Below are 27,502 nucleotides of genomic sequence, written 5' to 3' on the forward strand. Positions count from 1 at the left end.
GTCGCCCGCCTCGACACCTGGCGCAAGAAGGCCTCATCCCTCTACCTCGATGCCTGGAAAGACCCCTCCTCCTACCTTCTCGACGTGCAATACACCTCCCGCACCTCCAATCCACAAGGCAGCAGCGGCGGTGGCAATGCGGCCAACCGGCCCGTCAGCGGCAGCGCCATCGACAGCGCCACCATTGTCAAGGCCCTCTCCAGCAAAGACCGCGACAAGATCAAGGAGAAATTCAAGGCTTTCAACTCCAGTTTCGACGAGATGGTCGCGAGGCACAAGAGTCTGTACATGGAGAGGGAGGTGCGCAGCGCGCTGAGCAGGGAGGTTCAGGCCCTGATCGAGCCGCTGTATGCTCGGTTCTGGGATCGGTATCATGAGGTAGATAAGGGGAAGGGGAAGACGGTCAAGTATAGTAAGGCGGATCTGGCGACGTTATTGATTGGGTTGGCTTAGCGTGGGGTGGGTTGGAGCGGGATGGGATGCAATTGGGGAAATCAGGGTATATCTTTCTGATCCCGTCTGTCTGTCTGTTGGTAGCATTTCCAAAGCCGTGGCGTCATGTGTTGTCTCGATTCTTCTACGATTGAGCCATCCAGTAAGGAACCGGTCAAATAGAGTTCAACGATTGTAGGTTGTATCTTTCCTACTCAGAACGGCCCTTCCATCCCGTCCATTGTGCCTCGGGAATACATTGCGGATACCTCTCGCGTGGAGCGCAAGTACTACCATACTTCCCTCTCTCACTGACTTCCCACCATTTACACACTCTCTGTCTGGAGCTATGGAAGGACTGCGAGATGTACGGATAAGTTAGACTAAATCAGGTAGAGCCCTTCGGATCTGCTCGTGAACCCAACGTTCAGAATATGGCGAAGCTCAGATGAGGCAAGCAGATATATATGTGTTTATATCATTGAATCCTGATCCCGTGATAAACAGAGCTGGGACACATCTTTATCACTACTAACAAGAAAACATCAGAGTTTCTCAGCGCCTCGCTATGCTATAAAGCCCTTCAAATAAGCCAAATGGGATGAACCCCGACTGTAGTGACGGGCCAGAGATCTACTAGCAGCAGCTGCAGCAGCAGCAGCAATCACTGATTCCCATCCCCTTACCACAATAACCAAACCAGCCTTATTCTTCGCCACCTCCCCTCCCCTTAAACCCAGGAAAGACTTCGATCAAGGCCTCCGCCTCCTCGGGCGTGACCGCCTCTTCCAACATTTCATGCGCCATGGCGACCGTCTCATCGGTGATGCCACTCTCGAGATGCAATCCCTCACTAAACGCCAACCTGGTGAGCACGACACGGTGTTTCTGCACGCCGCCGCTGATCGCTGTTAGCTTTTCGTGCAGATTGATGTCTTTGCCGTGGAGCTCGAGGAGGCGGTAGAGTAATAAGGTGGCGCGGTTGATGAGGGATGAGAGGAGAGAATGGAGGGGCGATGCGGGTTCGATGGGGGCGTAGAGGGCATCGAGGGTGTCGTAGATGAAGCGCACCAGGCGGCCGATGATGGAAGGGTGGGTTGCTAGGAGGAGGGAGCCGTGATGGGAAGGGTCATTGTGGGGGTGCGGTGAGGAGAAGGCAAGTGTAGAGAGGAGGGAGAGCGCTTCCATTCGAAGTTGGTAGGTGGCGTGTTTGGTCGGGTGGGGGGCGCCTTCGTCGACTCGCGGCGTTTCCCAGAGGAGGTAAGCGACTCGGTCGACGAGGTAGCGTTCGTTTTTTTGCTGGTCTGTTTCGTTGGACTTGATGGTGCCGAAGGTGGTGGGCGTTATGCTTGTGGCAAGTAGGTTGAGGGTGAGGGTGAGGTCGGTAATGGGTTGGGCGACGTTGAGCATCATCAGGATGGAGTTGGAGTCAATTGTTCGCCACAAATCTTCCATGAGCTTGGGTTTACGGACGCAGGAGCAGGCGATTGTATAGAGCATGTCCAGGGTTTCAGTACCATCTACTTCATCGTTGAGCTCGGACTTGGGCGTCTCCTTGGACTGACCAAAGTTCTGGGATGATACAGGAGAATTGTTGAATCGTACGGTGCCATTGACATCCGTGGATGACTGAAGGACAGGGACGATTTTTTGGATAACGCCTGAATTCATGACAGAGCTTTCGAGAGCAAGGATAAACTGCACAACCTCTATCAAAGCTGCAATGGGCATGTAGTACTTTTCTTTCAGAGCCTGTGCCCAGAGAGCGATAATGATTTTGGTAAATCCAGATGGCAATGTTTCACCAGACAATGATGCAGACTCTTCCAACACAACCGATGTGAACGACTTCTTCGTATCCGAGGGGAAGGCATACTGAGAGAATACTTCCAGTATTCTATCTTTTGTTGGAGCCAGACGGTGATTCAGCATACGTTGCATAAACTGCAAGCTTTGATTGACTCGAGTGTCCTTTCGAATGACAAGCGCCTTTTCCGTTCTTTTGACAGGCTCTTCTGGCTGGCCATCCACCTTCTTCGCTTGTGTGGTGGATAAATCATGAAATGTAAGAGCTGGTACCGGGCTCGCATCAGGCACTTTGCGCTTCCTCTTGCCCGCATTAGTCGGTGTTCCAGGCTTGGACTTCCTACCAGACTTGACAGGAGAGACAATCGCAATATCTTGATCGTCAAACCCGTCCCTAAGTGGTAGTTGCCGTGTCTTTTTGGGAGTTGTGACTCCTTCCGTACTATCGCCTTTGGCTAGGCGGGCTTCCTTGTCTCTTAAGTTCTTCTGAAGCGCTTTAATCTTCTCCAGTTCTTCCTTCAGTTCATGCTGTAAGAATTGGTTGTCATTGGAAATCTTCTCACTCCGCTTATTTGTAGCTTCGATATCTCGCTTGTGTTTCTCGGCTTCTTCCTGTATAGACTTTTTGAGAGCGACCAATTGTCTATCAAACCCTGTACTATCTTTGGCTTGATTTGCTCGAATGATTGAGATCTCTCCCATTTGTGTCATGACAGTCGACTTTGCTGTCTGAAGTTCCTTTGTTAGGTCGTCTCGCTCGCGGAGTAACTCAGCAATCTGTGACCGAAGTGCCTCCTCTCGCTCCGAGTCATGCTGCTGCTTTGACTGTTGGTCATTGACGGAGTTCAGCGCAGCTGTGCGGTCCACATCCATATCGAGATTGTGCTCATTCAACTCATGTTCTTCAAAATTTCGCGTGTAAGGCTGTTCATACGCGATAGCTGCTTGCTTGGAAGGTCGGCTTGCTTCTCCATACCGTTGCTGCCGCCATTGCTCTCTCTCTGTGACATTCCCTCCTGCATTCTGATGAAAGTAGACCTCCCTCTCCTCGACTGGAGTTGGTATGTCGTTATCTTCGTAGACACTAGTATCGGTTGGTTGAACATATGGCTGTCTTTGTGCATATTGCTGCTGTGGAAATTGATGGTTGATGGGCAGCTGAAAGGGTTGTCTGGCGGGTTTTGGAGGTGCTACATTTCGATAGACTACGTTTCCGAGGTAGCTGTTCGGTCCCACAGCTGTCTGCTGCTTGGTGTCATCGATTTGTGGATGCTGAGTCGATTGAATTGCGTTCTGTTCGAGTTCGTCCCAGGCATTGTCAGGTAAATCGTCGAAATCGTCCGCGAAGAAGTTGTCCTCTTCTTCGTTGTCGTCCATGCCATTCATAATATACCTCCATGGAAGGCAATGTATCCTCCTCGCTGCGCGTCCCTCATTCACTATCAGTAGATATTTACTCAACCAGCGGTTGACCGTTTCCAGGGTACTTACGGAGTGTGTAATTAGGCGTGGGCGGGAGCGGCACCTAAAACCTCCGCTCCGCACTCTTAGTTACATAGCTATTACTACGTAGTTTAGTTATGACTTTGTCCCACGCAGCCTGACGTCGTAGCTCCACCAGCCAAGACGATTGCAAAGCCAGCGCAAATCAACTTACATTGTTGCACTCAGGATTCTCCTTCACCTCTGCTGCTTCTGCCTTCTATGCAGACGAAGGAAGGCTTCTGTCGATTCTGCTGATCCAAGCCATTGGTCCTCATCGTTGGCAGTGGAGAGTACTCCAACACCTCTCGCAGATTGGCGAATCTTTCGACACGTGCATTCTAAGCTCGACGTCTAAACTCGCAGACCAACTACAGAGGCTCAAAGTCTCCTAGAAGCAAAAATTTACACTTAGAGGCATCCTGGAGCTACTAAGAATCTTTTCGAGTCGAGACAATCATGGCAAAGCCAAGAGGCGTCCAGTTTCAACATAGAGGCAATAACGGACACCGAGAGCACCGACGACCAAGTATTTCTGACGCAAGTGAGAGCTTGTCAGAACCCGGGAGTCCCACAAGAAATGGCACAATAAAGAAGGCAGAGACTATAGTCGAGGAGAAGCCACTGGCGTCAGACTACGAGAAAAAGAAGCAGACCTTCATCACACGCACGATATGGACATTGGTTATGATAGCATTCTTCTTCGCATCCATGTTCGCAGGCCATATATATATCATCGCGATCGTCACTGCCGTACAAATCATCTCATTCAAAGAAGTCATCGCCATTTCCTCTGTACCCACCAAAGCAAAGAATCTCCCCCTCACCAAGTCCCTAAACTGGTATTTCCTTGCAACGACAATGTACTTCCTCTACGGCGAAAGCGTCATCTACTACTTCAAACACATCGTCCTGGTAGATAAAGTCCTACTCCCCTTCGCAACCCACCACCGCTTCATTAGCTTTATGCTCTATGTCATGGGCTTCGTCTCCTTCGTCGGCTCCCTGAAAAAGGGCCACTACAGATTCCAATTCTCCCAGTTCGGCTGGACGCACATGGCCCTCTATCTGATCGTCGTCCAAGCCCACTTCATCATGAACAACATTTTCGAGGGGATGATCTGGTTTTTCTTACCTGTGAGCCTCGTCATCACGAATGACATCTTCGCATACATCTGTGGCATCACTTTTGGCCGCACACAGCTCATCAAGCTTTCCCCTAAGAAAACCGTAGAAGGTTTCGTGGGTGCATGGATCTGCACCATCATCTTCGGCTTCTTCATGACCAATATCCTCATGCGATATAAATACTTCATCTGCCCCGTCAACGACCTCGGCGCGAATCTCTGGACGGGATTGGAATGCACGCCCAACCCGGTCTTTACACCGTATCCATACCAGCTCCCGGCCTGGACACACATCAGTTACACCTTCTGGATCGCGCCCATGCAATTCCACATCATGGTCTTCGCCACGTTCGCTTCCCTCATCGCACCCTTCGGCGGCTTCTTCGCCTCAGGCCTCAAACGCACATTCAAGATCAAAGATTTCGGAGACAGCATTCCCGGACACGGCGGCATCACCGACAGGATGGATTGCCAATTCATCATGGGCTTCTTTGCCTTTATGTACTACCAGAGTTTTATCGCCGTGTACAAGGCCACAGTGGGGAGCGTGATTGAGAGCGCGATCAACGGGTTGACCGTGGAAGAGCAGGTCGAGGTGGTGAGAGGGCTGGGCAAGTATCTGTATAATCAGGGAGTTATAAGTGCAAAGGTGAGTTTTCCATTTCTCTCCTTGTCGGACCCACGTGGGGTGTTGCAAGTGTACCAAAATTGCTAATAGTGTTCCTTGGTGTAGATCTTGGATTGCCTGTCGGCAGAGCTAGGAAAGAAAAGATGATGTTGCTTTCTTACTTCCCGTTCGTTGATGTCCGGTTGGATCGGACATACCGAGCCCAGCCTCAGATTTGTCAGTCGCTTCTGTTCCAGATATCTTTTCATCATTGTCTTAACATATGGTTGGCATGGTGTCATGACTTGGCAGATTTTACGGGGGAAAAAACTTACATGCGACCGGCGACGGTGTTCGGAATGGAGTCGTCTTTTCCCATTAACATCATATGAGCATTATTGATGACATGTCCGAGCAGACAGGCAGCTGACTACTAGCTGCGGCCATAGGTGTGTGGTGCGGTCCCAAGTGGTGGCAGGTGTCATGATTCAGGTCGATGATTGAAGTAGCAATAAGAGAAAGGGTGGAAGTTCCATGTATGTTCCAGATGACTCGGTTCTCATTTGGTAATTGAAGGGAATGGAGGAGGGTTTTATTATCTCTGCTCCCTCTCTCTGCTATGAGGGAGGGGCTACGACTGCGCCGCCAGTAGCCGGCTAACTGCTACATTAAAAGTAATCTCGCTGATCGTCTTCCGTCATTATACTGCGCTCCAATATAAGTACAAACACGGTTGGCGGCTTCCCAACCAAGACTTTGTCCAACAGGAATGCATAAACAAAAGAAAACTGGTTGCCACAGCTGATATAGGTGTGTGCGCGCCAGACCAATAGATCAATTAGTCACCCTCCTTGGCCGTCAGAGTAGTCCTTCCAGTGTCAAAGCTCATCCTCGGGCTGCAATCCACTACGCTGCTGTCCGGCGTCGTGTCAACGCCGTACCCATCCCCGTCTTCGCTCATACTATGGGTATGGCCAGACCCGAATGTAGCTGTATACATGAACCCGTCCACGACATCAATGTCGCTGTCGAGCTCTTGTTCGTAGCTGGGTGGTGGTAGGCTGGGTGTTGATTCGGAGGAGGAGGAGGAGGCGGAGGTGGAGCGGCGGTGTCCGGCGAAGGAGTAAGAATGCGGATTGATTGTTTTGAAGACCGGGTGTGTTGTCGATGATGATTGGCTGGAGGGTGTTGCTTCGTGTTCAGTCGTTGTCTGTCGCGATTGCTGATGTTGAGGAAAGTTGGCTTGGTGATAGAGTTGTGATCTCCCTTCCTCGGCTTGGACCATGTCTCTTATTATTTCCTGCGCCACCTGTAGGCCACGAATCTCATCCTGCATGGCATCTTCTAGCACACCTTCCTGCTCTAGAATCAGAGTTCGCTTCTCCTCATAGTCGTTGGTGCAGGTCGGATGGCGATATCTATTCCACCAATTACGCCAGGCGTGTTGGAGTTCGGCGCGTCTATAGGTTCGGCGTGTGCGGCGTTCTTCGCGGGTGGAAGCGCGTAAGGCTCGAGAATATGGAGAAGCACAGAGGAGATTGAGGCGGCGGAGGGTCAGGAAGATTATGCTGCACAGGGTGATGAAAAGGAGAAGAGGTGGAATGAGGTGTCGGAATATGTAGAAGAGGATAGAATGAGTATATTCGATTGGAACGGAATCAGGCGTTCTGGTGTGAGATGGGGACGGTAAAGGAAGACCGGTCTCGTGTGGATGTAGCGTAGGGGAAGGAGATAGGTGTTTGGTTTGGGGTGAAACAGGCATAGTCGGAGATAAGTGTCTGGTTTGGGATGGAACTGGCGTAGCGGAAGCATGGTCATGATGAGTCAAAGGTGTCCTGGGTATCCCATCGTAGTGTGCGGAAGACGGATCGAGGTCGTCGTACTCTTCAGGAGATGTGTTGATCTCATCGTGTCCTGCTGGCATTAGCGAAAGCTCCGAGCTATGAAAGGGACATTACTCCCTACCATATAACATAGGCTCGTCTCCCTGCTTTCGGATTCCCTCGAGGTGATGTCCGAAATGAAGTGAGATTATATGAGCATATTCAGGTAGCTTGTTCAGCATGGTTCGAAAAACGCATTTAAAGCTCCCGCACTTGCTGAGGTTGGAGCAGAATGTACGAAAATCATCGCAAAGCAATTGATGTATCCTCTTTTTCTTCTCCCGGATCAATTTTTGGAGGTCGTGTGACCGAGCTTTCAGAGCCTTGAGCTCTGCATATTCGTCGTCGAGATTTTCACATCCCGTACTGGGTGGAGTAGGAGCCAGGGTAAAGCACTGTGGCCGGTCCGGATGAGTCCATTGTGCTGCAAGGTTTTCAGGATTGCTAATATCAAGAGGTTCTCCAACCAGTCGGAAGATTTCTGGCTGCTCTTGTTGCTTGAATGAGATGGTGAAACCTGAGCCACGGTTGATGATGTCTTCAGCGGGCCGGTTAATCTGGAGTGATAGAATCTGTGCTTCGTCGTTGATACATGATGCCTTCCATGTCGCATTCCATGTCGCATTGAGTCCACGATTCCCAAGAGCGTTGACGAGGGGCGTCTGAATAGTGCCAGCACCCTCAGCAGGATTACCTAGCCAGTAGAACTCTTGGCCATTAATATGTATACGGCCGTTTCCACAAGCTTCTGTTGCCTTGTGGATAGCGATGTCAAAGATCTATGAAGGAATTGTCAGCGCCTAGAGCGAACAGAAAAGACACGTAAACCTACTAAGCCATTGGCTCCGTCAGCGAAGCAGCCATGACAGGGAGCTTCGAAACGAAGAGATACCTCATCGCTGCCTGGGGACTAATAAGTCAAGTATAAGAATGTACAGATCCAGAAGCTGTCATACTGCTAGCCCCAACGGCGGTCAAGATATCCCTTGAACCATGGCTGACTGATCTAGCGGAATCTAATAGACGTGATAGGGCTGAGGGGACAGAAGAGAAAAGAATAGCACATGAAAAGGACAACTTCATATTGCAACCCTGCACATGGATATACACAAATCCCAACAAGACTAATTAAAAGCAAACGCGTGTCCAAATTGGCCTTCTGATGGAGGTCCCAAGCCTAGGGGGTAAGAGAGTGAGTGGTACGAACGAGAGCTACCGAGTCCAGAAAACTGGTGCCTGGGTGGAGCCAGCATCTTATGTAAAGCGTTGCGGATAACTTAGTTATGGGGGCATAGTTCAGCCGATCACCGATAGGGCTTCTGATGACGAGTCGCCTTAAACCCAAACCAGATGCATCACACATCACAGCCCTCCGGCCCCCATGCTAAGCCTCGTACAAGCATTGAAGCCCGCTAAATAGTAGCTACATTCACGTGAAGCTGAGGGAGAGTTTCTGGAGCATATCGCATTGAGGCTTTGCTTGCGGCAGAGCGAGCAATCTCTTCTCTGACCCCCTCAGTACCAGCAAGTAAGCAGTCACTGTTCTCACATATTGCAATTTCACTATGGTAAGCTCAAGCTTCTCCCGTGATCCCCCTGGCCATGCGCTCATGCTCAACTTTGTAATTCAGGGCCTGACTGATTTTGCCTTCCTCTAGCTCCCTCTGGGGCTGCTCACTGCGGCTCAAGGTCAGCCTGTGCTTGTCGAACTGAAAAATGGCGAGACCTTGAATGGCCACCTTATCAACTGCGATACGTGGATGAATTTGACCCTGAAGGAAGTGGTACAGACTAGTCCAGAAGGTGACAGGTTCTTCAGATTACCGGAGGTCTACATAAGAGGGAACAACGTACGAAAACAGCACGATGTCTGGTAGTACATGATCCATTGACGCTTGACAGATCAAATACCTTAGAGTACCTGAAGAGATTGTCGACCAGATCAAAGACCAACAACAAAATCAACAGTCTTCAGGTCGTGGTCGTGGTGGTTCGCGGGGTGATTCGGGTGGACGGGGTGATAGAGGACGAGGTGCGGGTCGTGGTGCGAGAGGACGTGGTAGGGGTAGAGGAGGACAATGAGGATGGGAGCTGCTTTGGACGGAACTGTTGACGGCGCAGCGCCAAAAGCCATAACAGCAAGAGCTTCCAAGTAAATACAGATGTCAGCAAGAAGGATGTGATCAAACGTCTCGTTGTGGGCAAGGAATACTGCTCAGGACCTCAGCCACGTCGGACTCTTCGTGATTGTTCCAACAGCGACATGAATTTCATCAACCAGTCCCTGAACGCCAGGAAAACTTCGTCCTTCTGCTCAATGGCAACCGCTCTCATCCAAAACCAGCATTTTAGCTCCGCCAATTTCCCAAACAGGCAACTTTGCACGTTCCAACTTGAACTCGCCGGTGTTCAACCAAACGGTGTTTATATTTTATCTTTTCCCTGTCATTTCAACTTTGGCACAGTGGTGTAGTGGGATTAAAACCCTCGCTACCTCGCCACGAAATCGACAGTCCCTCCCAAAGGCAACGAGTTCGAACCCACTTTCCGACAACTGTTACGCTGGCACATACCCCCCGAAGCCAGATACCAGTCCTCCTCCTCCTCCTCTCCTTCGCATACGAAAAAATCCCTTCATTGGGGATTTCTCCTGATCCTGACCTGTCTACCAGACAGCTCGGGTTCAAGGTTTTGCTTTTGGCTCGATTTGAATTTTTGCTTAATGGAGCACACTTTGTTTACGACTACAATGACAGGCAGGTCTAAATCACTGCACGCTTCCCCCTACTCTGTCGGTCAGCTGGACTGAGTGCTCGCCACGAGCTCTCTCGAAAGCACCTATCTAATGAAAGTTCAGAGAAGCGCAAGACTGTCTAGATTGCATATGTAATATGCTACGCCTGACGCTGATTGTATGTACTCTTACCACGGCACAAAGCTCAACAGCTCTTTTGTAGTTGATGAAGCCTGTCGCTTGCTATGGCTTATGTTAGTTCATACTGATACTAGTAGTACAGCAAAGACCTCGCCCCCCAATACCAGCAGCCCCTTTTTAACCACGTGATCTACCCTCTTGGCCTAACCTACTATACTACTATAGGACTAGTAAGTAGTTCGAGCTATCATTGTCTCGGCTGCGCGGTTTTGAATTGAGGTTCCGTGAAAGTATCCTCTCGCCCGTCTCGATTCTGTCAACACCACGCAGATGGCTGGTGATGCTAGGTGCTTGCATTGTGGTAAGGAGGTGTTTTAGACCAGTTGGTGCTCACCTTGTTGGCGGAAGATCCAGCTTCATCCCTTATCATGGCCAACACGCCCGCTCGAGTACTCACACATCGCTTGCGGGCGCAGGGCCGACTTCAGCTGCAGCCGGGCTGAAGAACAACAATGCTTCGGAAACAAAGAATTTCGAGGCGTCCATCAACGATGCGACAGCGCACAGAGAAAAAGATCAATCGTCCTCGACTCTGGCAGAAACTACCGTCAAACCACACATCATAGGAAAAGATCGAGGAGTTAACGATCCAAATTCCACCAATGAACCCGAGAAGGCAGGCACTAATTCGAAAGCTGTCTTTTGGGCTTCTCCATTCTTCCAATCGTACCAGGGGGGTGAGAACAGGTCAACAAGGCATGCAGCGGAGGGTGTTTATGTATCACGAACTACCGGCAAAGATCTGGAGGGAAGCTCAACGTCGAGCAGGGAGAACAAAAGCGAAGCTCCTAAGCAAGAGCTTGACACAGTACGGCATTATCCCAATGCTGCGCAGAACGATAGACGTGGAACCTGGGTTGCGGAGGGTACGCCACCCCTGCCAACCCAACAATTCCAACTTCCTGGACTGCCAGGATCAAGAGAAGTTCGCTTGGGGGATCTAATAGATGTTCAACAAGAGCACGAAGTTGATAAGCCAGCTGCTGGAGTGGAGCAGCAAATGAAAGACACCCTAAGGCAGCACTCTCAGAACTCACAGTCACAGAACAATGCTTTTGAAGGGGACAACCAGACAACATTGAAGATCTCGCTCTGCACGTAGTACGAGAAGGGAAGTACGCAGGAACCTTACTGGAGCACAAAGTCTGCCTACCACGGATTCTACTTATATCCGCCTACGGAATCCAAAGTACATCCTAACAAGACCAAGACTGAGGCTGCGCAGAGGCTCATCCACAGAAGATCAACGGCTAAATGAGAAAGGAGAAAGGATTGACCACGGGCGCCGCTTCCATGAGGCAATCCGCGCGGCCTCGGTCGAAGATATCGAACAGAAATTGCACCACACTGCACATCACAGGCCCAACGTGGATGGAGTGCAATTTATGCTCAGCGAGCTCATCAAAGTCCGTCACGTCCAGCCGCAAGCTCACCACTACGAAGCCCTGATCCTTGCCAATTGCGAAGCGCACCACGGATCCGCCCTTGCACTCCATCCCATCTTGGCCGAAATGGAGAGAGAAAGAATTGGCATTAGTGCATCCACCCTGAGCGCCGTACTCAAAGTCCTCTCCATCCATCCAGACGCCCAACTCCTACCTCGAATTATTCAAGCTTTCTTCTCCCAGTGGATCTCTCTATCCGTAACCAACACAGTACATCTAATCCTCTGCCTGACCCGTCTCAACCAATTCGAGCTCGCCATCGCAAACCTCGAACAGCTCATTTCCACCTCTCCTCCAATATCACCGCTACTCCAAACCGCCATCCCGCAATACCTTTACACAACCATTCTCTACCGTCTCGCCTCCCCAGCCATCGCCGATCACACTGCAATCCTGCACCTCCTGTACCTGCTACACGACAACAACTTCCCCATCAGTAACGTCTGCATCTCCTACATCCTCGACTCTGCCGCTGAAGCCCTCCATCTCGATCTTACTCTCTATCTCTGGCGCAGCCACGTCGACACGAACTATATCATTCCGAACACGGGGCTTTGCCGGAATGCCCTGCTCACTGCGACGAGGAATGACAATTCAGAGCTGATGGAGAAGGCGGGTGGGTGGTTAGAAAGCAGAGGCGAAATGGGTGGTGATGGGGTTGGGGTTTGGGGGATCGGGGAGTTGGAGATGGTGAAGGAGGCTTTCGGAGGGTTAGATATGCAGTCTGGGCGGGCATTAGGGGTAGCGGGTTTCAAGCAAACTACGAAGAGGATTGTGAGGTTGAGGAGGGTGGAACAGGTGCAGGAGGAGCGAGAGATGAAGGTTGAGGATCAGATAGAAGAAGAGGCTCAGAACGATGAACAGGCTGTAGCTGAGACTGAGGACGACAATCGCCAAGTGGAAGAGCGTGACACGGAAGGAAAGCTCGAAGTCCAGCCAAGATATGTAGCTGGGTTGATACGGAGGCAGAGGCATAAGGTGTCGCCAGAGATCAAAGAAGAGGAGGAAGAGGAGAGGCACCAGGGGAGAGAGGTTGACGATGTGGATGACGAAGCGGGAGAGGATAATACGAAAGGAGAGTTCAAAGTACGGCTGAGACGTGTAGCTGGTTCAATAATTTACAAGCTAAGAGCAAGTTATCAACGGATAACAGGGATGATGCATGAGGGGGAGCAGGAGAAAGAGGTGGACAGTGCGAACAAGGTGGAAGAACAGGTTGGACAACATGAAGAGGCTGAGAAGGAGGAGAAGGAGGACGGGAGGGATGGGGCAGAAGATGATAATACGAAATCAGAGTCCGAGGCACGACTGAGATGGGTAAGGATTGGGGTACAGATACGGAGGCTGGAGTCCGGGGCGGCAACAGATACGAGAGAGCCAAAACAGGAGAAGAAAATGAAGAAAAATAACACAAAATCAGAGTCTAAGGTACGACCGAGATGGGTAAAGGCTAGCTTAAAGATACAGAGGCTGAAGTCCAGGGCGGCAACAGATACCGGAGAGCCAGAGCAGGAGAAGGAAGTGGAAGAGGATAACACAAAATCAGAGTCTGAGGTACGACCGAGATGGATAAGGGCTAGGTTAAACATACAGAGGCTGGAGTCCAGGGCGGCGACAGAAACTAAAGAGCCCGAGCAGGAGAAAGAGGTGAAAAAGGATAACACAAAATCAGAGTCTGAAGTACGACCGAGATTGGTAAAGGGTAGAGTAAAGGCTAGGGTAAAGATACGGAGGCTGGAGTCTGTGGCGCGGACAGACACCAGAGAGCTAGAGTAGGAGAGTGAGGTGGAAGACGAAAGAGACATGGTAGAGGTGATGAGTAAAGATGAGATAGCCGAAGAAAAAGAAGAAGGGGGAATTACGGCCAGGTCCAAAGCTAACCCCTGAGGATGCTGGTGAAGAGACAGACAGGCAGAGGCAGCCAACAGGGCAAGCAGAACACGATGCACACCACGGAGGATCTGCATCCGAGTCTGAGTCTGACCCCGAGTCCGAGGAACTCTGCACACATGTATTCGCTGGCTTGAGGTTGCGACGCACCCGACGACACGAGCGGAAGGATCTGCTCAGAGTGGAGCAGCGGGAGAGACGAGACGCAGGCGGGAGAGGAAGGAGAAACGGCTGATGAAGGAGCAGGAGAGAGGAGGGAGAGAAGGGAAGGGGAAGGGGAAGGGGAAGAGGTTCAGCAATGAGCATTTACTTGATTGAGGTAGAACTTGAAGCACGATGAGGGAGGATGAGAAGAATGATGAGAATGACAATGAGCTACTCCTATATCCTAGCAACTGCTTCAATCACGACGTAGGTGCTTGCTCCCCTGATCATACTCGCCGAACCCTGTACGAGTGAAGCTGACTGACTCTTTACTATGTACGTATATCACACAGGACTAGATTGCGATGATCTGTTCCACCGAATCCAGTAGCTGAATCTAACTTGCAGTACCCGCGATTCAAGACCAGACTGACGCCCCTGTTCTCTTTCGCGTAGCCAGGGACGACTCCTATTACTACAAATAGCATCTCCTGGAAACTTCCCCACCTACCTCCAGGCAGGCCAACTAGCTGGATAACTCACTAGCTACGAAAAATATATGACATGATATGAGGTTTCTGCACTCAAAATGCTCAGTTAAAATGTCACAGTAAACAGAGAGCCCACTCTCTCGAAGCCGCCCACGCGTCGAAACCTGCTGCTGCAGCTGCTGCAGAGATCGGACAATGGGCATGACCATGACCAGGACCTGGACCAGGACCAGTACTGAGATGAAATGAAATGAAATGAAATATGAAATGAAATGAAATGAAATGAAATGAAATGAAATGAAATGAAATGAAATGAAATGAAATGACATCACATGATATGCTACAGACAGACAGATAGACTGTGCAGACTCGGACAGGTCAGGCTGGGTGAACGAGTGAATGGATGGATGGAAGGATACATTACAGGTAGTTTGATCTGCGTTGGTTCATGATATATTTTCGTGGTTGACTATCTTTACTCCACTACATATCTCGCCCTTCCTCTTTGTCTCTCTTTCGCTGTGTTTTCAGGATTTTGGGGTTTGAGTCTGGTGTTTCTGGCTTCACTTTCTTCCCGTATACGAGCGAACATCGTGGTCGATCCGCTGGGGTGTAGGCCAATGCAGGCTCATGACGGGGTCTTGCAGAGTTACCAAGATGAGGATGGGATATCGACGAATATCACATGTTTAGAATTGGTGGTGGGAAGAGAGGGGAGGTGTTGGTGCTGCTGGACGAAGCGGAGGAAGAGGGAGAAGAGCAGTAGAAGCAGGTCGAGAGGAAGCAAATAGAAATGCAGTTGTTGGATCAGGCCGCTTCGACGTCGTCTCCGGAACTTAGAGCACTCGGACTGTTTGATATGGGTTTAGTCTTTACGGAGGGAGCGGAGCACAAGGAAGATCTTCGCGCGGCTCACGGTCACACCCTGACCACCAATCCGTGTCTAAATGGTCACATGGAGCTGCGCCTCTCTAGAGTCGTCTGACCTCGGTATCGGCCGCAGAATCGAACGGAACCAGGCTTGGGGAATGACTTCTGAGCTTAGATATAAAAGGATAGATTGAGGAAGAATAGCAAAAGACAAAGCAAACCTGAATCATTGCCCAGCATCACTACTGACCACGCTGCCCACATCAGTCCATCCACTTGCCGGGGTTCTGATACCATCTCCGAATTCGCTCAAAACGCCGTCATCACTTACCGATCCTTCAACATCGCTGGCTTGTACATGATCGATACTATCGGCTATGCTTGCGCTAGCTGATGCCGGCTGCAGGTGAGATTGAGAGGCGTAAGGGAGAACTACAGGGGGGGAGCTGAATTGAGCTTCCGACAAGGTGTGAGATGAGTTCGAGGCGATGGAGAAGTATTCTGTTTGCTCGAGCGCATGGTCGTTGCCCGTTGTGCCGTGGGGGATAATGATTTCTGGATCCGGGAATTCAGAGGTAGGCGTAAAGTCTATAAGAGACTCGGACTCGTGCGCAGAACTCGCTGTTGGGGCAGGCTGCGGCGGAAGAGGGAGATTCCAAGCATTGCGCATTTCACGCTCGTATTCGGTCACGAATGGGTCCTCAGAATCAGTATCTGGCGACGTGGATAGCTGACGTAGCGATATGGGGGCATCGACCGACTCATGGAGTGCCTTCGCAGCTGGAGAGTCCGGTCGTCGATTCGTGAGACCTTCAGTGAGCGCTATTGGTTCTACAGCTGTGGTTGTAGCATCTGCCTCGTCCTTGTCCACCATCCCAGCCTTCTTCAACATTCCATCCTTATCGACTAGGGTGTCAAAGCTACCAGTTGGACTCGGTAAATCCTGAGAGCCTCTCTTCCTCCTCCGCCGTTCTTCCATGATCCTCCCCTTCTCCATTATCTCGGCACGGGCACGGCGCCTTCGTTCTTCTGCAGCCTGGGTCTCGTCTTCCTGCATGGAAGGATCATTTCGTCCAGACTGCTTAACCCTCGGGTTGATCTCATCGCCGAGGGAGTGTAAAGCATGGGCAATCTTTCTCCGAGAGTGTTCTAGCCATTCTCGGACATTGGGGTTTTCATATGCGGCAGCTCCAGCAGCGACCACAACGACGGCGAGAACGATTAAGCCTGCATGTGCAGCCATGGTCAGTTAGAATTCCACTTAGGAGACAGAACGGAGGACGCTGAGCAACAAAGAAGTATGTGCAAGATCATCACAGCCTTAAGGGAGACAACTGAGGCAAGGGCCAGAGGACAGAATGTGTATTTACCTTTGGCCAGTGGCGCCGGCATGTTGTCTAAGAGCTGCTCCTTACGATATAGAGAGTTGAGTCTTGAGGGAAACAATAAGCTGAGGAGATTGGTCTATTGCCATAGAAAGACAACAACACTGAGTGTACCGGTAGTTGAGAGAGATTGTGCAGACAACGGACTTGGAGCTCGAGGCTGTCATCACCTGCATCGACTGGTCCGAGTGCACCGCCACAATACCCCTCGTAGGAAGATCTGGCCAATGCTTGATTCAGAAAGTAATGGCCGCTCTTTTCCCGTAGTCGCCGGATTCCGAGTGCTTGTGGAGAAGAGTGCGGACATGATTTCTTACCACTTGGCTTGGGGGGGCTATGAGCGCTAACAACATTGCAGCTGTGGCAGTGCTTATCCGCTTCCTTATCAAGTCATACTCAACGTCGCGTTCTAGCGGCAATCGAGATCCAGGTGGAGCATACTGTTTAGGCATATTGTGCTATCCCCAGCTATTTATTAAGAAGACATCATCGATAGATTTCTCCGCTGTGCCAGCGCTCCATACTACGTACATAACTTCTACGAGACTGACATTGGTCGACATGATGGCTTTGGAAACGTCTATTACGGTAGGAGGCATAAATCTTGGGAGCATGAGCCAGTGATAGCTGGTCTTCGTTACAGGGTAGTACCTAGAAATCTGGAATCCCATATGCTGATGATGACTGGCCGCAAGGTGAGGATGATCCAGACTGGTCGACTTCAGGTACATCTACGTCCAAGAACAGGAAAATGTGTCACGGTCTATAAGCGGAAAGAAGACGACTGATTCGGCAGGATTACCGGCTGCTGCACTTTGCAGGTGGTCAATAGAGGAGTCGGATCACTGGTGCGTCCTCAACTCCCCCGTTTTCGCACGCTCGTAGGAAGGAGAAGGAGAAGAGTATATGGAGAAAGATGTCCCGTTATTTCTGCCATGGAACAATAGTTCAGCTCGCAACGAGAGACAAATCGGAGGGCTGCCAGGCAAATGGCCGGAAAGCACCGCTATGAAGCAGTTGGCGCTGCGAGTGATTACTGGATTAGACTTGTTCTTGGATATAATGTGGCCACTGAACTTCTAGTATATTTCCCGCCCCTAGATAGCCCCCAAGCCCTCACCCTCAACAAGGAAGTTCAAACAGAGGGTTTCCCAACACAGCAAAATCACCAGCTGAGAAATACCGCCGCTACCTCCTTTTTCCCCTCTTCCAAACACATTGCTGCCAAGTCCTTTTTCTTCTTGTCCAATCAAGTCAAATCTTCTCAAGCATTACTTTCTCTCTCCTTTTGTCTACATTATGATAAGCTGGGTATTTGACGAATGATAAGCCAATGTAAGAAACATGCCCCTTCGGGCCGATCGTCACATTCCATGAGGGTGGCGGACATGACCGTTGCTGGGATCTCGCGATATCTTGTCTGTGTTGGAATGGTCCTCGGTCAAGGTGGGCATTGATGATCCGCTGTTCTATGAATCCATGCTCACGGCGGCATTGAAAGGGACTGTCCGACCTCGACCGAATCCGTCTGCCCGAGGGAATAGCGGTTCCAGGGGACTTACTCCGGGACCGACGCCGATCGGGCTCCGTTCTTGGCGAATTTATCAAGGCTGAAGTCTGTCTTTATATGGATGACAGGTTTGGGACTCAGCTCGTAGGGGTGGATGTCGGGGCGCATCTGGTAGGCAGGTTGTAATGGCGAGAGATGAGTGCCAACGCGACTCATGGCTCGCCGAACGGTCCCAGGCGGCTGGACTTATGTGTTAGCACCAGTTTCAGACATGGCTATTGCGCTGCTTACCTTAGGAGTCTGAGTCGTCACCACGTGGGATGAGTTTTCTGCTGTGGGCGTGATAATTGTCGCAGGCCTCTCCTTCGGCGCATACTCCTTCTGCGAATGGGATCCTGGTCCTGGCAGTGAGTCGCCTTGGCTGTCAAACATCCTGGTGCGCAACCTGTCAAGACACGTCTTGAAGTCGTCCAGGATGATCGTATCCGTTAGAGCTTTAAACACCAAAGCGAGCTTCCAATAGGGATTGACTCTGTGATATTGTAGGTCAGAACGGACATCGAGCAATATCTCCAACATCATCTTACCCGTTGACTTTAGACAAGCTGGGGACTGCAGATACGAGCGCATCAGTGAAGGAGAAGATGAAGGAGAACATCATAGACGTGATCATGATGGCAAAACGTGGTTGTCCCGTCATCAGGCTTCTGAACGTGACTGTGTAACGCGTTTTGATCACGTAGAAGAACAAGAAGCAGGAAAACATCCACCATGGATCTCTGAGATGTTGTCAGCATAGAGATGGAGAGCGACAGCACATCAACCAACCTCATCAAAGCCTCATATGGTCTGACTCTAGTGTACAGGTCGCTAATGTTGTTGAAGAAGAGGAAGTTGTTGATGCTTTGAAAGAGCACGGGCGGGATAGTCATAATAAACGAGCCAATGAATATTATACTCCCTCTTCGCGTCAAGAATGGTCTGATCTTCAACCACGCCACCACGTTATGGACGAGGGTGGAGAGGTATAGAAGTCCCGCGGTGGCGGAGAGGTACCAGCCGTACCCCTTAAAGCTCATGAAGCAGAACGTGCCATGCGAAAGGGCGAGAATGAGCTGATAGGAGACATCAGCACGCACACGAACACAGATTCTCCATCAGCTCTCCACGTACCTCGATAAAGATCAATTTGTGCAACAAAATCCCTCTTTTCATGTTTGAAATGGTGATGAGAGCCATGATCAATAGAGCGCCGACAATGAAGCCTTGACCCCATGATTCGAGGATAAAGGCATCTTCCGTAGCGTTCTTTCGCCATGAGCCTGGCTCACCCTCAAGGTACCGACGGACAACTGAGCTGCGTCCAGGCCGTATTATTGCTGAAGGTGCCATCTCTGAATCTGAAGCACGGGAAGAAGTGCGAGGAAATGTGGGCACAAGAGCGAACACAAACATAGATTGTCAGGGGACTCTGTACATGGAGTGTTGCACCTCAACGAACAACGCCGATCCACGGACTCTGCAGTGGGATCTCTAAGGATCTCGATTCTCGCAAGGACGCAATATCTCTGAACTGTACAGCTATGATTGCCTATAGGGACACGGACTCCCTTTTCTCTGCTGTTGTAGGTTGGCTGACGCCGCGCGGTGGAGCTGTCATGTACAAGTATGGGAGGTCCACATTCTTTTGATAGGCGGAAGGGGCCCAGTCTGAAGGAAGCACCCCCAGATTGGAAATGGGAGGATAGCACCCTTTTCGACCCTGATCTGGGGTTGCCACAACAGTAGGCTAAAAGAGCACCGAGTACCTCGTACTCCTATCCCGATAGCCCTAGAGCGATCTTTGGGCCTAGTCCCTGTTTACAGCTTCCATTTTCTGGGGCCGTAGCTCGTCTTCCATGATCCGAAATCACAGAGTTTTCGATCAGGAATTTAGGACGACAGCCAACGATCATGCAAGCTAAAGTGATTGGTTGGCACTAGCATGTGTCTGCACGAGGAGAGCGCCACATGGTACGCCCCATGCCTCAGGGTATCCTTGATTTTGCAAGGGGTGTGTGGACTATATTCAGGTAGATATCAGGAACGGCATGGCATTGATAACGGCCTTGAGCATGGGTGTCTGCTAAGATGGAGCAGTAGGAAGCAAGAGTAAGCTGTTGGGAGCGGATTGCGAGCATGAACAGACAACACTGAGCCATTCCGGGCTGCCGGTGTCTTTCCTTCAACTTGCTGCTTCCTGCCTCTTCCCCTCGCATCAACACTGACCAAGCAATTCGCAATCAGATAACCGGTCATGATGAATGGTTTGGCAAGTTGGCGGTGTACTCTAACTAGCACAAGGTGCCTTAGATCACAAGACGAGGTAGGAATGATGATGAGATAGGAAACAGCCGGTAGACGGTAGACTGGTGAACTACGACAATGCGAAGTGAACCATTGGCCATGGCCCATGGGCATTGAACAATGGACATACAATCTTCCCCGCATTTCGGCTTGTCAAATTTTGTTGGATGAGCTTAAAAGTCATGGAAGATACCAATTGGCCCAGTTGATCCCTGTAACACGGACCATCGGACCTGGAGTTTGAGTCTAAGCTAGCGCATCACTCGAGGACCAGGCACGCGGTTGTTGACTAGTTGGTACTTTGTTCTCCCCAAATGGCGGTAGAAGGCCTAGCAAAATAATGCTATTGGAATGTTGAATTCTAATTGGTCAACCGTCGCACGTCACAGCGTCATCTAAGTGCTGTTTTAACGAACGTTACTTCCTTCCGCTTAACCAATCAGGGCAAGTATGTCTTCGCAGACACCCTATTTTGATACCATGGCTTGGAAAACGGAAGCATGCCATCAAGGGCCACGAGATGAAGATTCTGATATGCTAGCCTCAAGCCCATATGTACGTAATAACTCACTGCGAATACTTGGCGATCAGCGTAACGTCCTTAGCTTATTTCAAAATTTCAAAATTTCCCAACTATGGCCGGATCCGATGATAGCAATCTGACAGATTATTCTATCCGGATCCGATGTGCACCACACTGGTCAAATCGCCGAATCACGTACTGTTAGACTCAGATTCGTTGGTCGCATGTGTCAGGTGGCTAGCTACGTTACACAATTCTCACCTGGATGTCAACGTCCATCCCAGCGCGGTGGGACGCCCGCCGCAATGGGACAAATCAACGGTACTTCGACTTTGCAATGATTTAGATACTGCACACACTCTCGAATTCTCATATTCTTTCTTTAAATGTATATTCTAGCTACTCCTAAATGCTTATAAACTATCTACTACTAAAAATACATTCCGCTTCTTGTATACCTGCCTGGTAAGAGGAGAGCCTCAATTCGTGGCATTCTACACTTTCATGGCTTTGTGGCTGGTGAGACGACGTCTTCGGATAGAGTCGGTTGACCAAATCATGAAGTACATGTGACTTTGAGCTGCAGCAGCAGTGATATGGGTGCAGTGTCACGTCCTCCAAGCCTAACACAGAGCCGGACCTGAGACCTAAGGAACAGCCTGACCACTTCCGCCGAGGTTTTGTTTTGAGAGTGGTTTCGATTCAAATGGAGCTTGGCCACCAAGCCGGCGGCAGTTAACGAATTGTACATCTTTCAGGTTTTCTCGCCAACACTGGCATCTCTTTAACCATAAAATCATACATGACACACTCTCCCACCACCTCAAACCCATTCATATCAGGTAGTGGTCGCAGTATCATTGGGATCTTACAGCCATAAAGCATCCATATCTCATCCCCAAGGTTACAGTACGCTGGCCCGGAACCGAGTTCCCCATCTTGTGTATACACTATTACCCGTTGCACCATCTCGGTATCAAAACGTATTCGGAGATAGACACGTTTGAGGAAAACAAATGCGTCTTCTATGACGGTGTCTTCATACTCCAAGACGGTGGTCCGAAACATGCGAACAAGCTCGTCCTCGCGCTCCTCTAAGGTAAGATTATCGCCTAAAAGCCAGGAGAGCAAAGTCTTGTTATCAATACTCAGATCCTTGTTCAAATCCCACCACCCTGATAACGTGGACACCCCCAATTGACGCCGTTTTTCGTATTCATGAGGCTCCTCAGCATAGTGAAGCAGCACGGTCAAGGCCTGGCCGAGTAAAATCGGTGGTATTGTGCCTGAAATTTCAGGAAGACTTCCAAGTGTGAGGATTTGAGCCAGGTTCTCGAAAAGAACGTTGCGATCGAGGGAGGAAGAAGATAGTTCGCTATTCTTGGCGTGTGTGCTATCAAGTTGTCTTACCCCCATGGCTGAATCAATCGTGCGTGCGACAGAGCCTTTGGTGTACCCGCCCAGGCCCGTAATTTCACCCATCTGGATACTTGTCACGGTCAGAGTACGGTTATCGTCCGAAAAACTGACAGGTGAGCTCGGAAAAGGGGCAGCAAGCAGGAGAGACTGCACAACCAAGGTGATAGGGAAATTCTTTTCTTGGATCTTCTCATGGATCATAATGTTTCCTTTAACATGTGTTTCATACGCCGACAGATCTGGAGCCCATGAAGGTAAGTCGATCAGCTTCCTTTTGCAGCCACCCAGTAGTATGAGTTCTAAACTTTGGTATTTGTGGTAGTATCTTTGCACAAACCCAGCAAAAACATGACTGGGGGCACTTTCATACGCTGCGCGGCCGATGACTTCTGGTCCATCTTCCGTAAAGGAAAGGAGTGCAAAGAGATGATCCCGCGGGTCGGTGGCTTGCAGTCGTAGAGAGTTCATGATCATCTGCCTAAGCCCTTGGGGCTGCGGTGTCCTATTCTCCCAGTACATGGCCCGAAATTTCAGATCCTCGTATATGGGCCGGATCTGATGACTTATGTGCAACCCGAGTTTGAGTTTCAGAGGGGTAATGTCTTCAAAGATTTGAAGCGCCTGGGCGAATGTAGTAATATCCAGGCAAGGACCATCCGGGTTGAAAAATTCTAAATTCCGAGATACAATCAGCTCTTGTAGGATCCAAACTCGTCTCCAGTATACGTTCTCGAACAAGAGATAGAGTTCGGTCCAACGCGCGTTGAAGTCAGGGTCGCGTCGAACCTTCGTGAGCCACTCCAACGCTTCTCGTTTCCCCCGAAGCTTTGCCATGGTGGTTAGCAGGCTCATAGAGACCTGGGGCTTCGGCTTGAACACGGAGAAATCAATATGTGCGACGGTAATGGCAGCGCTTCCAAAAATGTCGCTCATCATCTGTACTTGACTGCCTCTCTCGTCCAGGTTTGCTTGATCGATGCAAAGAGCGTCGATCCACCAGTTCTCTTCAGCTCGAGATCCATGCAGGTGGTGTAGTGCCAGGTGGAGGTTATCAGTGACAGCCATCTGAACCTCATCGACGGTCACGTGATTATTGTGAACAGGTTTACCCCACACATACGAGAGAGCGCTGAAGGGCGGATGGCCGGGATCGTCCAGGGAAACAACGCTCAAAGTGAGGCTGACGGGGTCTTCTCTCTCCCTCTTCTTTTCCAGTGGCTTATTGACGAATCCTAAAACTCGAATTTCCCGTTTCGACGAGTCAAGTGGGGTGTAGAGACTTTTATACCGCTTTTCAGCCTTCATATCTGCCATCACTACGCCTTCCGTTTGCGCAGTAGTGTAGCTACTCTACCTGGCGTTTCTGACTCTGGTAGCGATATCAATTCGTATTCTTTCCCTGGAAGACTGTGTATGTGTTGCAGGGTAGACGGCTTTGGATAAGGAGGAAAAGCGCTGGCTCACTTTCTCTAGTCGATTGTCCCACGTGATTCTGAATTTGGTAAAACGGAACGAGCCGGATCGGAGATGCGCCCGAAAGATCGTGCAATGAGATGCGCCACCGTGCCATTTTCGTGACATTCGGCCAGGATTTCAGGATGATCGAACGGCTTGTCCAAACTGATTCCGCTGTACAGCTTAGCAAGAAGGCCATTTTTCATCTCGTCGGGCAGAACCGGGCCCTTTTATCTTTTAGGCCTTCCCAGCTCATAACGTTTGGTTTGCAAGGGCAAACATTCACTTCACCTATAAATTAGCAAAGACCACATTTCCTTCCTGGCGTTCAATGGGTACAAGCCGTCCAACTTCAAAATTCGGGTTGACGCTGACACTTTCTTTGCGGCCCTTTTCGATGAGACGTTTCTGCCAGTCGTGGTTAAGACGATTGGGGAGGATGATGGCGGGACGTTGACCAACAATGGACAGCGAGAGTCCGAGAGACGTCCATGTGGATGGGTTGCCCAGCTCTGGAGCCATCGTATCAATTTCGTCGGAGGTCTCAGTGGATTCTTCGAGCATGTCGAAGCGGGCTTTGATGGGCGTGGGAGGGAGGTGGAGGTAGTATGCTGGCACTTCCGTCCTGATGGGGGAAGCAAAATAGGCTCGACTGGCTTCGCATGCGAAATTGAAGTAGAGCAGGATGCGTCCAATCTTGGAGGCGTCACGGTTGTTATATCTGAGTCAAGGAGATGTGATGTGGCGATAAGGGAACCAGATGCCTCAGCCTAATGCTCTCGAGAGTGACGTAGATGGAGTGAGACTTGATGAAAGATCGAGACCTACGAAGGTTCATGTATTCTCATGAGTCATGGTCATTCTGGCTGATTCTAAAGACAAAATTGCATCCTACTAAAGAGCATACCGGCGAATATATTTGAAGGGTGTCAAGTTGGCCCCCGTTCTTGTTACTGATTGACTGCCGGGCCCTGGACCCAGATATCTAGTTATCTATGCAGCGGACGTTTACCACTTTAACTACCAACGCTTCAACGGGCCTGTTGCGTTAGGGGGGAATTTTTAATTTAGTGCGGGAGTTAGGATGAAACGATGAAGATAGAGGGGAGATAGAGGGGAGATGGAGAAGTCCCAGGCGAGACACTGGCGAGACACTGGGCAGGCCGAAACGGGAAGTGTGCTTGTTACTGCTATGTTAGTCAGTAAGAACATACTACGTAGTAGGCAGTACGTAGTACGTAGTAATTTATGTCATCAGACTAATCCCGATTGGTACAGCTCCCAGGAGCCGCCTCGAATTGTTCTTGACGCGGGCATACTACATACAGCGTCCTCATGTTCAACGGCTCTCTCGTTGGTTGGACACCGAGAAAAGGTCATTTATCATTTCCCTCAGCCCACACCCTCTTGCGTATATACCGCCTTATAGACTCTCTGTAATCTTCCACCCCCTTTCTTCCCCTCCACCTCGCGGCTCAGCCTCCAAAATCATCCGCAAAACCACGCGCCTCGGTCTCCACTCACTGACACTCACTCCTTTCATCACCGCGACTGTCGTAAGCCCATCCAACCCAAGACAACCCAAGGCAGTCCAACTACTACCCAACACAACGCGACATCTTTCCCGTCTACCTATCCATCTCCCACCTTTCAAAGAGATAGGCCACCACCCACGAATCAGACGGGAAAGATGAACGACGGGGTAAGGTGGTGATTGAAGCGGCATTAAGAGGATGAGCGTCGGGTGAGTGCGGAGCTGCCGAGGAACAGAAACACCAACACCACAGCAACATAAACACGTCAAATTGACGCTGGTGCCGGGCGTGAGGGCTCTCCACATGTTGACGTGGACTGCCACATAGATAGTACCAGGAATAAATCTGCCTGAAACGGTTCTGGGCTAGAAACTCGCTGTATCATCATGGCGCGCCAGACGTCCTCCTTGACATTGACTGAAGAACTGGAAAAGCTAGAACAATCCATCACTCTGACCCTCCAAGAGATCGACCACAATTTCAGCCGAGCCCATCGAATTGTTACGTCTAGCATTCTGCCAATTGTCGAACAGTACGCCGAGCACTCTCGCGATGTATGGGAAGGGTCGAAATTCTGGAAGCAGTTCTTCGAATCCAGCGCCAATGTTTCCCTGTCCGGATATGAAGAACAACCGTCAACCCATGGCACCTTCGACGACACCGTCACAGAAGAATCCTCGGCATCTACGCATACCACACTTGAAGGCAGCGAGTCATACACCACACCCTCTTCTGCCAGCCGTTCGATGGTACAGAACGAAGAAGACATTGATCTGTCCTCCTTGACCATCTCCCCATCCCACAGCACACCTCGACCACAGACAAAGGCTAAAGAGCCAGTACCCCAACAACAGCATTCAACAACATTTGCAGACTACCCATCTCCTTACGAAGCTCTGCGACGCGAAGTCAACTCAGCCTCCAATTCAAATCAAGGACCCACTCCAGCAATTCCATCAACACCCGGAAAATCCTCTGCCATGGCCAATCAAGGTGGGGGAATCACAACAACCCCCAGTTCCACCACCTACTCCCCACTCATCTCTCGCCAAACCCCAACATCAATTCCACGACCCTCCACAATCCGCAAGAAGACCGACCCTCTCCTACACCGAGTCCTCGACCGAAACTACCGCGTCCAAGCAACACCCATCTCCAATGCCCGATATGGCGGCTTCCAAAATTCCAGGATAGCCGCTACCACCGGAGCTGGAGCAGGCGCAAGCATACCAGCAACACCTCTAGCAACCGCTAGAAACAGACTACTCGAATCCACGCTTTCGTCCTCCCCCAACATGCCCGAAGCCCCTCAGCTACACGCCGAGATCTTCTCCTCCCCAGTCCGAAAACCGCGCACGCCAGGAGTGAGCGTCCTCACGCCGGGGAAACCGAATGCTGCACGAAGCGGAGCTGCGTCTCGATCTAAAGGTATGGGTACAACAGCAGGAAGAGGAGCAGGAATATGGGATAGTGATGATGATGACGGCTTCGACGATGATGACGACGGAGGATTACCGTTTGGCCAGTCTCCACCAAAGACAATGCAATTCCATATTCCGCAGAGTAGACTACTTAAAACACCAGGTACGTAAACCACACCACCCCCTCACCTCGGGAAGAAAAAAAATAGCGCGGTAAAACTAATCAATCTATTTTTAATACGGCAACAGCGAGAGAAGCATCGAAACGCATAGTCGAGGACCTCCTCATGAGCGCCGGTCTAGGTGCAGCAGACGAAGACGAAGACGACAGCGCCGAAGATTTCACGGATGATTTTGCCGGTGGCGAGGGAAGGGCAAGAAGAAGGAGTTTGATGGATGCGACGAGTCCGAGCGTGGTCCGGACGGCGGAGACATTCGAGGACGAGAGTTTCTGAGCCGAGCAGAACTCATACTCCAGTAGAGTAGAGTCCCAATACCTATCCTACTCTACTACCAGTTTCATAGGTCATCTAACCGGTGACGATGGTTCGTTCCTGACTCTTCTATATTACTCTTCTCCTCCGACTTTGTCATGATCAGGGAAATCGAGTCACCACAAATACCAACCCCTTCCCTTCCCTCCCCTCCCACGCCCCAACACCATCATCTACAGGTAAGCTCTCGACCGACTCCGTCATACCCGAATCCCTCATGCCTTGCCCTGCTCACCCCCCTCTCTATCCTCAAGTACTCCACCAAAACACAAGCTCCTTCATAAGATTATGCACGCTAAAAC

The 27,502-nt window shown here is 50.5% G+C and overlaps 10 protein-coding genes across 10 annotated transcripts in view; 4 read left to right on the forward strand and 6 right to left on the reverse strand.

The window, feature by feature from the left end:
- EPUS_01578 (uncharacterized protein) overlaps positions 1-453 on the forward strand; it is a gene marked incomplete at both ends in the record, with an annotated part of 1,957 nt that extends 1,504 nt beyond the window's left edge. Inside the window, one exon of the mRNA XM_007788716.1 lies at positions 28-453. Coding sequence (XP_007786906.1) covers positions 28-453 — 426 coding nt within the window. The remainder of the gene's footprint in view (positions 1-27) is intronic.
- Positions 454-1,137: 684 nt separating this feature from the next.
- EPUS_01579 (uncharacterized protein) lies at positions 1,138-3,624 on the reverse strand (the record flags this gene model as incomplete). Its single annotated transcript, XM_007788717.1, has 1 exon — positions 1,138-3,624. The coding sequence occupies one exon, from the start codon at positions 3,622-3,624 to the stop codon at positions 1,138-1,140; it is 2,487 nt and encodes an 828-aa protein (XP_007786907.1).
- Positions 3,625-4,179: 555 nt separating this feature from the next.
- Positions 4,180-5,622, forward strand: EPUS_01580 (uncharacterized protein; the record flags this gene model as incomplete). The annotated part of the gene is made up of 2 exons (XM_007788718.1): positions 4,180-5,496; positions 5,581-5,622. 2 exons carry the CDS (start codon positions 4,180-4,182, stop codon positions 5,620-5,622), a joined length of 1,359 nt encoding a protein of 452 aa, XP_007786908.1.
- A 670-nt stretch (positions 5,623-6,292) lies between these two features.
- On the reverse strand, positions 6,293-9,471 carry EPUS_01581 (uncharacterized protein; the record flags this gene model as incomplete). The annotated part of the gene is made up of 4 exons (XM_007788719.1): positions 6,293-7,368; positions 7,420-8,116; positions 8,170-8,247; positions 9,292-9,471. The coding sequence occupies 4 exons, from the start codon at positions 9,469-9,471 to the stop codon at positions 6,293-6,295; spliced, it is 2,031 nt and encodes a 676-aa protein (XP_007786909.1).
- A 1,081-nt stretch (positions 9,472-10,552) lies between these two features.
- EPUS_01582 (uncharacterized protein) lies at positions 10,553-13,842 on the forward strand (the record flags this gene model as incomplete). Its single annotated transcript, XM_007788720.1, has 3 exons — positions 10,553-11,370; positions 11,498-13,397; positions 13,552-13,842. The coding sequence occupies 3 exons, from the start codon at positions 10,553-10,555 to the stop codon at positions 13,840-13,842; spliced, it is 3,009 nt and encodes a 1,002-aa protein (XP_007786910.1).
- Positions 13,843-15,338: 1,496 nt separating this feature from the next.
- EPUS_01583 (uncharacterized protein) lies at positions 15,339-16,355 on the reverse strand (the record flags this gene model as incomplete). The annotated part of the gene is made up of 1 exon (XM_007788721.1): positions 15,339-16,355. One exon carries the CDS (start codon positions 16,353-16,355, stop codon positions 15,339-15,341), a length of 1,017 nt encoding a protein of 338 aa, XP_007786911.1.
- Positions 16,356-18,055: 1,700 nt separating this feature from the next.
- On the reverse strand, positions 18,056-19,399 carry EPUS_01584 (uncharacterized protein; the record flags this gene model as incomplete). Its single annotated transcript, XM_007788722.1, has 5 exons — positions 18,056-18,247; positions 18,299-18,539; positions 18,595-18,786; positions 18,836-19,122; positions 19,181-19,399. 5 exons carry the CDS (start codon positions 19,397-19,399, stop codon positions 18,056-18,058), a joined length of 1,131 nt encoding a protein of 376 aa, XP_007786912.1.
- Positions 19,400-21,611: 2,212 nt separating this feature from the next.
- EPUS_01585 (uncharacterized protein) lies at positions 21,612-23,609 on the reverse strand (the record flags this gene model as incomplete). The annotated part of the gene is made up of 1 exon (XM_007788723.1): positions 21,612-23,609. The coding sequence occupies one exon, from the start codon at positions 23,607-23,609 to the stop codon at positions 21,612-21,614; it is 1,998 nt and encodes a 665-aa protein (XP_007786913.1).
- A 155-nt stretch (positions 23,610-23,764) lies between these two features.
- EPUS_01586 (uncharacterized protein) lies at positions 23,765-24,314 on the reverse strand (the record flags this gene model as incomplete). The annotated part of the gene is made up of 2 exons (XM_007788724.1): positions 23,765-23,977; positions 24,090-24,314. The coding sequence occupies 2 exons, from the start codon at positions 24,312-24,314 to the stop codon at positions 23,765-23,767; spliced, it is 438 nt and encodes a 145-aa protein (XP_007786914.1).
- A 1,357-nt stretch (positions 24,315-25,671) lies between these two features.
- EPUS_01587 (uncharacterized protein) lies at positions 25,672-27,161 on the forward strand (the record flags this gene model as incomplete). Its single annotated transcript, XM_007788725.1, has 2 exons — positions 25,672-26,869; positions 26,956-27,161. The coding sequence occupies 2 exons, from the start codon at positions 25,672-25,674 to the stop codon at positions 27,159-27,161; spliced, it is 1,404 nt and encodes a 467-aa protein (XP_007786915.1).
- Positions 27,162-27,502: the final 341 nt, after the last annotated feature.

The sequence above is a fragment of the Endocarpon pusillum genome (assembly GCF_000464535.1).
Source record: "Endocarpon pusillum Z07020 unplaced genomic scaffold C721943, whole genome shotgun sequence".
Taxonomy (NCBI): domain Eukaryota; kingdom Fungi; phylum Ascomycota; class Eurotiomycetes; order Verrucariales; family Verrucariaceae; genus Endocarpon; species Endocarpon pusillum.